General features: G+C 34.2%; 1 protein-coding gene across 1 annotated transcript in view; it reads left to right on the top strand.

The window, feature by feature from the left end:
* The first annotated feature begins 5384 nt into the window (after positions 1-5384).
* The window catches only part of dnajc27 (DnaJ (Hsp40) homolog, subfamily C, member 27), a 9005-nt gene continuing 5644 nt past the window's right edge, over positions 5385-8745 (top strand). Inside the window, exons 1-4 of the mRNA XM_061716232.1 lie at positions 5385-5736; positions 7092-7174; positions 7961-8030; positions 8596-8745. The exon at positions 8596-8745 is cut by the window's right edge and continues 15 nt beyond it. Of these exons, the coding sequence (XP_061572216.1) occupies positions 5653-5736; positions 7092-7174; positions 7961-8030; positions 8596-8745 (387 nt within the window). The 5' untranslated portion in view covers positions 5385-5652. The remainder of the gene's footprint in view (positions 5737-7091; positions 7175-7960; positions 8031-8595) is intronic.

Below are 8745 nucleotides of genomic sequence, written 5' to 3'. Positions count from 1 at the left end.
TTCTAGTTGAATTATTGAAATAAATTAACTTTTACACCATATTCTAGTTGAATTATTGAAATAAATTAACTTTTACACCATATTCTAGTTGAATTATTGAAATAAGTTAACTTTTACACCATATTCTAGTTGAATTATTGAAATAAATTAACTTTTACACCAAATTCTAGTTGAATTATTGAAATAAATTAACTTTTACACCATATTCTAGTTGAATTATTGAAATAAATTAACTTTTACACCATATTCTAGTTGAATTATTGAAATAAATTAACTTTTACACCATATTCTAGTTGAATTATTGAAATAAATTAACTTTTACGCCATATTCTAGTTGAATTATTGAAATAAATTAACTTTTACACCATATTCTAGTTGAATTATTGAAATAAATTAACTTTTACACCATATTCTAGTTGAATTATTGAAATAAATTAACTTTTACACCATATTCTAGTTGAATTATTGAAATAAATTAACTTTTACACCATATTCTAGTTGAATTAGTGAAATAAATTAACTTTTACACCATATTCTAGTTGAATTATTGAAATAAATTAACTTTTACACCATATTCTAGTTGAATTATTGAAATAAATTAACTTTTACACCATATTCTAGTTGAATTATTGAAATAAATTAACTTTTACGCCATATTCTAGTTGAATTATTGAAATAAATTAACTTTTACACCAAATTCTAGTTGAATTATTGAAATAAATTAACTTTTACACCAAATTCTAGTTGAATTATTGAAATAAATTAACTTTTAAACCATATTCTAGTTGAATTATTGAAATAAATTAACTTTTACACCATATTCTAGTTGAATTATTGAAATAAATTAACTTTTACACCATATTCTAGTTGAATTATTGAAATAAATTAACTTTTACACCATATTCTAGTTGAATTATTGAAATAAATTAACTTTTACACCATATTCTAGTTGAATTATTGAAATAAATTAACTTTTACACCATATTCTAGTTGAATTATTGAAATAAATTAACTTTTACACCATATTCTAGTTGAATTATTGAAATAAATTAACTTTCACACCAAATTCTAGTTGAATTATTGAAATAAGTAACTTTTACACCATATTCTAGTTGAATTATTGAAATAAGTTAACTTTTACACCATATTCTAATTGAATTATTGAAATAAATTCACTTTTACACCATATTCTAGTTGAATTATTGAAATAAATTAACTTTTACACCATATTCTAGTTGAATTATTGAAATAAATTAACTTTTACACCATATTCTAGTTGAATTAGTGAAATAAATTAACTTTTACACCATATTCTAGTTGAATTATTGAAATAAATTAACTTTTACACCATATTCTAGTTGAATTATTGAAATAAATTAACTTTTACACCATATTCTAGTTGAATTATTGAAAAAAATTAACTTTTACACCTTATTCTAGTTGAATTATTGAAATAAATTAACTTTTACACCATATTCTAGTTGAATTATTGAAATAAATTAACTTTTACACCATATTCTAGTTGAATTATTGAAATAAATTAACTTTTACACCATATTGTTGAATTATTGAAATAAATTAACTTTTACACCATATTCTAGTTGAATTATTGAAATAAATTAACTTTTACACCATATTCTAGTTGAATTATTGAAATAAATTAACTTTTACACCAAATTCTAGTTGAATTATTGAAATAAATTAACTTTTACACCATATTCTAGTTGAATTATTGAAATAAATTAACTTTTACACCATATTCTAGTTGAATTATTGAAATAAATTAACTTTTACACCATATTCTAGTTGAATTATTGAAATAAATTAACTTTTACACCATATTCTAGTTGAATTATTGAAATAAATTAACTTTTACACCATATTCTAGTTGAATTATTGAAATAAATTAACTTTTACACCATATTCTAGTTGAATTATTGAAATAAATTAACTTTTACACCATATTCTAGTTGAATTATTGAAATAAATTCACTTTTACACCATATTCTACATCTGGGCTGATGTTACGTACGTAGCATAGGAGGATATTTCAGTTGCTAGCATGGTTGTCTGTCTGTACAGTCATGAAAGTTCAATGCTATTAAAGCACTTTAAATCAAAGCATTTTGTTTTTTCATATAAAATAAACACATTTTTATTCAGTTTAGATGTTTAGGGGCTTTTTTTTTGGCTCCTGCGCTGCTGAAATCAGGACGTCCCTTATTTCTATTTCTGAAAGGTGGCGACCCTAGGCACGGGTCCCATGCGAACTGTTTTCGGACAATGGTGTTCAGTTTTCTAGCTGTGAGTTCTCCACTTTTACCAAAGAATGGGGGTTCAGACACTCTACCTCCAGTCCAACCTATCCAAGGTCTAATGGCCTGGCAGAAAGCTCCGTGAAAATAGTGAAAAACTTGATGAAGAAATCAGAGGACAGAAGCGACTTTCAAAAGAGCTTACTGATCTACCAGAGTACACCTCTGCAGAACGGGCATTCACCAGCACAAATGCTGATGGGTAGGCGCATACGTATGGAGCCAAATCAAGGCCAAAAGTTTTGCTACTTTGAAAATAAAATTTGAACGAGAAAATTATTTTTTACAGTTTCAATTTTATTTTTTTCAGTATCAGATCTTTTTTTCAGTTTCACGTCTTTTTTTCAGTTTCAATTCTTTTTTTTTCAGTTTCACGTCTTTTTTTTCAGTTTCACTTCTTTTTTTTTAGTTTCAGACTTTTGGCCCGGATCTGGCGTGGGGGGCGTGGCATCAAGTAAGAGGGGCGTGGCATCATGAGTGACAGCAGAACAGAGAAGGCGGGGGACCTTCCTCAGTCATGTTGCCTTCAGGAAACGTAGGCTGCAGAAGTTATCAGTAGAATTATGATTCAACATTGTATATACACTATATTCACGTGATTGGCAGTGGAAAAAACTGATATTAGTGACACATTTCTGTTTAAAAAGCTGTTTTAGACCTGAAAAAAAAATTTGAAACTGAAAAAAAAAGATTTGAAACTGAAATAAAAAGATTTGAAACTGAAAAAAAGATCTGATACTGAAAAAAATAAAATTGAAACTGTAAAAAAGAATTTTCAGGTTCAAATTTTATTTTCAAATTAGCAAAACTTTTGGCCTTGATTTGGCTCCATACATACGCTCCAACCTGCCGGTGAATGAGGACTTGCTGACGCCCAGAGGTGCACACAAGGTCAGGAAAGACAAGGAGGAACAAAAAGTGAAACAAAAACGGTTGCACGACCGGACAGCAAAACATCTGCCTATGCTGAAGCCAGGGGACATGGTGCGTCTCAGGGACATCTCTACGGGCACGTGAAGACAATGTTGATGATACATGATTATGTTTACGCTGTTTGCATGTAATTTAATTTATTAATTTATGAATTCATTCATTTAATTTAATTTATTATTTTCCTTGGAGAGAGTATTAATCAGTTAGAATTCTTACTGAGAAAAGCTTTTGAAGACACCCGAAAAAACCCGAAAATAAACCTGAAAATAAACCCGAAAATAAACCAGAAAAAACCCCAAAATAAACCCGATACACACCCGAAAATAAACCTGAAAAAACCCGAAAATAAATCTGGAAAAAACCCGAAACACACCCGAAAATAAACCTGAAAAAACCCGAAAATAAACCCGAAAAAACCCGAAAATAAACCTGAAAATAAACCCGAAAATAAACCCGAAAAAACCTGAAAATAAACCCGAAAATAAACCCGAAAAAACCCCAAAATAAACCCGATACACACCCGAAAATAAACCTGAAAAAACCCGAAAATAAATCTGGAAAAAACCCGAAACACACCCGAAAATAAACCTGAAAAAACCCGAAAATAAATCTGGAAAAAACCCGAAACACACCCGAAAATAAACCTGAAAAAACCCGAAAATAAACCTGAAAAAATCCGAAAATAAATCTGGAAAAAACCCGAAACAGACCCGAAAATAAACCTGAAAAAACCCGAAAATAAACCCGAAAAAACCCGAAACACACCCGAAAATAAACCCGAAAATAAACCCGAAAAAACCCAAAACACATCTGAAAATAAACCCGAAAATAAACCAGAAAAAACCCAAAACACATCCGAAAATAAACCCGAAAAACCCCGAAAATAAGCTCAAAAGAGCTTACTGATCTACCGGAGTACACCTCTGCAGAAGGGGCTTTCACCAGCACAAATGCTGATGGGTAGGCGCATACGCTCCAACCTGCCGGTGAATGAGGACTTGCTGACGCCCAGAGGTGCACACAAGGTCAGGAAAGACAAGGAGGAACAAAAAGTGAAACAAAAACGGTTGCACGACCGGACAGCAAAACATCTGCCTATGCTGAAGCCAGGGGACATGGTGCGTCTCAGGGACATCTCTACGGGCACTTGGAGACAACAAGGACAGGTGGAGGAGGAAGTTGCTACCAATCAATTTTTTGAGTCAATAGTTTAAGTTTGTGAGTAAAAAAAAAAAAAAAAAGGAAAAAGTGTAAAGACAATGTTGATGATACATGATTCTGTTTACGCTGTTTGCATGTAATTAATTTATTAATTTATTTAATTTAATGTATTATTTTCCTTGGAGAGAGTATCAATCAGTTAGAATTCTTACTGAGAAAAGTTTTTGAAATGCACTTTAGTATAGTGTGGTTTTTCTTTAAATGACATTTCTTATTTAGGGGGAAAGATGTGTTGTATGGATTACTATGCAGGAACTCCATTACCCAGCATGCCCTAGGTGCTTAGCACATGCGCAGTAGCTTCACCAGAGCGCCAGCTGGAAGAGGCAGTTGTTGTTGTTGCCATGACAACGGCAGTCGGTTATTATATCGGTCTGGGAATACACATCTTCATGAGACCAGCTACACGTCGCCTCGTCTTATATATACATTTATATTAAGACAGACAACACACTCTTTCCAATGTTTTTTAAATGATTTCAAAAGTTTTTTGTCTCCATAAAAAAAATTAAGTCTAATGACTACAAAAGAATTATTAGCTAATATATCAAAGTATCTTTTATTTTAATCTCTTTCTGAAATGACGTTGCTATTTGATTTAAAATGCCTTACTGTTTCTTGTTCATGAAACTTCTCAAAATATGCTCTATTTTCTTATATTTTATTGTATTATTGAATAATTAAGAATCAAATCTACGTCCATACTTTTAAAGATAGTTTTTATCTTTTATCAGTACTGTATTATGAGATGTAGTTGTAATACCACCAGTTCACCGCCTTCTCCGGCGGCAGCAGCGTCTGTTTCTACCTTAAATCCACCACCGAAGAAGAGCAGCGTCTCCGTGTTTCTACCTTAAATCCACCACCGAAGAAGAGCAGCCTCCTCCGTGTTTCTACCTTAAATCCACCACCGAAGAAGAGCAGCCGCAGCTGCAGCAGCTGTTAGCATTGCTGCTATAAATGTAGCTAAACATCAGCTGTTTGGTTCAAAAACAGCGGAATAGAAACACAAACTTCTCCTTTTTAGGGTTTAATTGATCCGCTGGGATAATTAGAACCTGTTAGAACCTGATAGATCAATACTGGGGTGATTAAAGCTCCGATATCCGCGTCTTTATCATAAAAACAGGAGTGATTTTATTTAAAATCAGATTTTAACATAAACCACAGCAGTGATTTAAAGATGGAAACCAACGCTCCGAAGAGACGAGATAAGAAATCTCTGCGGGTCAAAGTGATCAGTCTGGGGAACGCAGAGGTGGGAAAGGTGAGGAAAACATTTATATTATTATTATTATTATTATTATTAATAATATTATTATACACAGAGGTGGGGAAGGTGAGGAAAATAGAATTATATTATTATTATTATTATTATTATTATTATTATTATTATTACTTTATTATTATTGGCAGAAGTGGGAAAGGTGAGGAATTATTATTATTATATTATTATAATTATATTATTATTACTGTTATTTTATTATTATTATTATTATTATTATTATTATAGGCAGAGGTGGGAAAGGTGAGGAAAATATAATTATTATATTATTATTATTATTATTATTATTATTAATAATAATAATAAAAGCAGAGCTGGGAAAGGTGAGGAATTATTATATTATTATTATTACTATTATTACTGTTATTATTATAGGCAGAGGTGGGAAAGGTGAGGAAAATATAATTATTATATTATTATTATTATTATTATTATTATTATTATTATTAATAATAATAATAAAAGCAGAGCTGGGAAAGGTGAGGAATTATTATATTATTATTATTACTATTATTACTGTTATTATTATAGGCAGAGGTGGGAAAGGTGAGGACAATAACCTTTATTTATTTATTTATTATTATTATTATTATTATTATTATTATGTTTTAAACTGTATCTGTATCAGTGCAGCGCCACCTCTGGTTGGTTCCTCTCTCAGCTGAGAGGTTCAATTCAATTCAATTCAGTTTTATTTCTAGAGCGTCTAATACAACATAGTTGTCTCCAGGATGTTTCCAGAACCAGAACATGAACCCCCGATATATTATTACATAAACACTGGAGGTAAAAACTCCCCTAGTGGGAGAAAAACCTTCAGAGCTGAAGCTTCTACAAACATTTAGAGACTTGTTTCTAAATGTTGTCTCTACAACAACCAACTCTAGTCTTTAAGTGCAATAACCTGTTTTCTAAAAGCAAAATGTACACATATTTTATGGTCAGTATTTTTGTAAATTGCTTTTCTTCCAGTAACGGCTCACGTCACTCCACAAGTTCAGTTTAAAAGTGCAATAACCTTCTCTCTCTAAATGCATCACTGGTATTTTTGTCTCTTTGCACATTTATATATTATTTGTTTTTCGGTTTTAGTACTTCTTTTGTACATTGCTCATTTTTTTATATTGCTCTTTTTAATTACTTAGCCATTTATTGATTATTTTTTTAGGATATACTTTTTTATACCTTTTCATACATTCGTATATCTTTTGTAATAATTGTCGAGTGTGTGTGTGTGTGTGTGTGTGTTTGATGCTGCACAAGAGAATTTCCCCTCTGGGGGATCAATAAAGTTTATTCTATTCTGTTCTGTTCTATTCTATTCTATTCTCCTCCAGAGCTGCATCATCAAGCGTTACTGTGAGAAGAGGTTTGTTCCCAAATATCTGGCTACGATCGGGATCGACTACGGGGTCACCAGGTGAGAGAAAGCTGATGCTGCTAGTGCTGATGTTAGTGCTGATGTTAGCACTGCTGCTAGTGCTGCTGCTAGTGCTGATGTTAGTGCTGATGTTAGCACTGCTGCTAGTGCTGCTGCTAGTGCTGATGTTAGTGCTGATGTTAGCACTGCTGCTAGTGCTGCTGCTAGTGCTGATGTTAGCACTGCTGCTAGTGCTGCTGCTAGTGCTGATGTTAGTGCTGATGTTAGCACTGCTGCTAGTGCTGCTGCTAGTGCTGCTGCTAGTGCTGATGTTAGCACTGCTGCTAGTGCTGCTGCTAGTGCTGCTGCTAGTGCTGATGTTAGCACTGCTGCTAGTGCTGCTGCTAGTGCTGATGTTAGTGCTGATGTTAGCACTGCTGCTAGTGCTGCTGCTAGTGCTGCTGCTAGTGCTGATGTTAGCACTGCTGCTAGTGCTGCTGCTAGTGCTGCTGCTAGTGCTGATGTTAGCACTGCTGCTAGTGCTGCTGCTAGTGCTGGAGGCTTGTCCTGAAGCTAGTCCTGCAGCTAATCCTGAAGCTAGTCCTGCAGCTAATCCTGAAGCTAGTCCTGCAGCTAATCCTGAAGCTAGTCCTGCAGCTAATCCTGAAGCTAGTCCTGCAGCTAATCCTGAAGCTAGTCCTGCAGCTAATCCTGAAGCTAGTCCTGCAGCTAATCCTGAAGCTAGTTCTGAAGCTAATCCTGATGCTAATCCTGAAGCTAGTCCTGCAGCTATTCCTGAAGCTAATCCTGATACTAGGCCTGAAGCTAACTGGCTAACTGTTTCAGGGTGCAGGTCCGGGACCGAGAGATCAAGGTGAACATCTTTGACATGGCGGGACATCCGTTCTTCTACGAGGTGAGAGCTAGCACAGATAGATAGCATGTTAGCATGTGGTTGACCTGCTGGGGGGCGGAGCTACAGCCGTTTTTTGTTTGTTTTGTTTGTAATTCTTTATTCGGTCACATGACACTAAAAACATCAACAAAAAGTCGAAATGTTGAGAAAAAAGTCAATTTAAAGAATAAAGTTGAAATTTCGGGAATAAAGCTTTTCTGCAAACCAGCCACTAGGGGGCGTCCCAATTTGTTTGCGAAAAGTTGAAATTTCGAGAAAAAAGTGAAAATGTCGCGAAAAAAGTGAAAATGTCGAGAAAAAAGTCTAAACTAAATTAAGCCAAACCAAACCAGAAAAAGAAACAGAAAAGAAGAAACCAATAAGGTTAGCAGTATTTAAATGTATTGTAAATGTCCAGGTCCATAACGAGTTCTACAAGGACAGCCAGGGCTACAGCTGGTGGGCGGGGATAGCTAGGTTAGCGTGTGGTTGTCCTGTATGTGGGCGGGGCTTCCCAGCAGGGTGTGTGGTTGTGGGCAGGGCTACAGCTGTCTGTGGGCGGAGCTAAACCTTTCCTCCCCTCCAGGTCCGTAACGAGTTCTACAAGGACAGCCAGGGCGTGCTGCTGGTGTACGACGTGGGGCTACGAGAGAGCTACGACGCCCTGGACTCCTGGCTGGGAGAGATGAAGCAGGAGACGGGATCGCAGGCTAACATGGATAGCATCGTCTTCATC

Source organism: Cololabis saira, chromosome 24 (genome assembly GCF_033807715.1).
Source record: "Cololabis saira isolate AMF1-May2022 chromosome 24, fColSai1.1, whole genome shotgun sequence".
Taxonomy (NCBI): domain Eukaryota; kingdom Metazoa; phylum Chordata; class Actinopteri; order Beloniformes; family Belonidae; genus Cololabis; species Cololabis saira.
The sequence above is the reverse complement of the archived record's forward strand: the minus strand, read 5'-3'. Positions and strand labels throughout refer to the sequence as shown.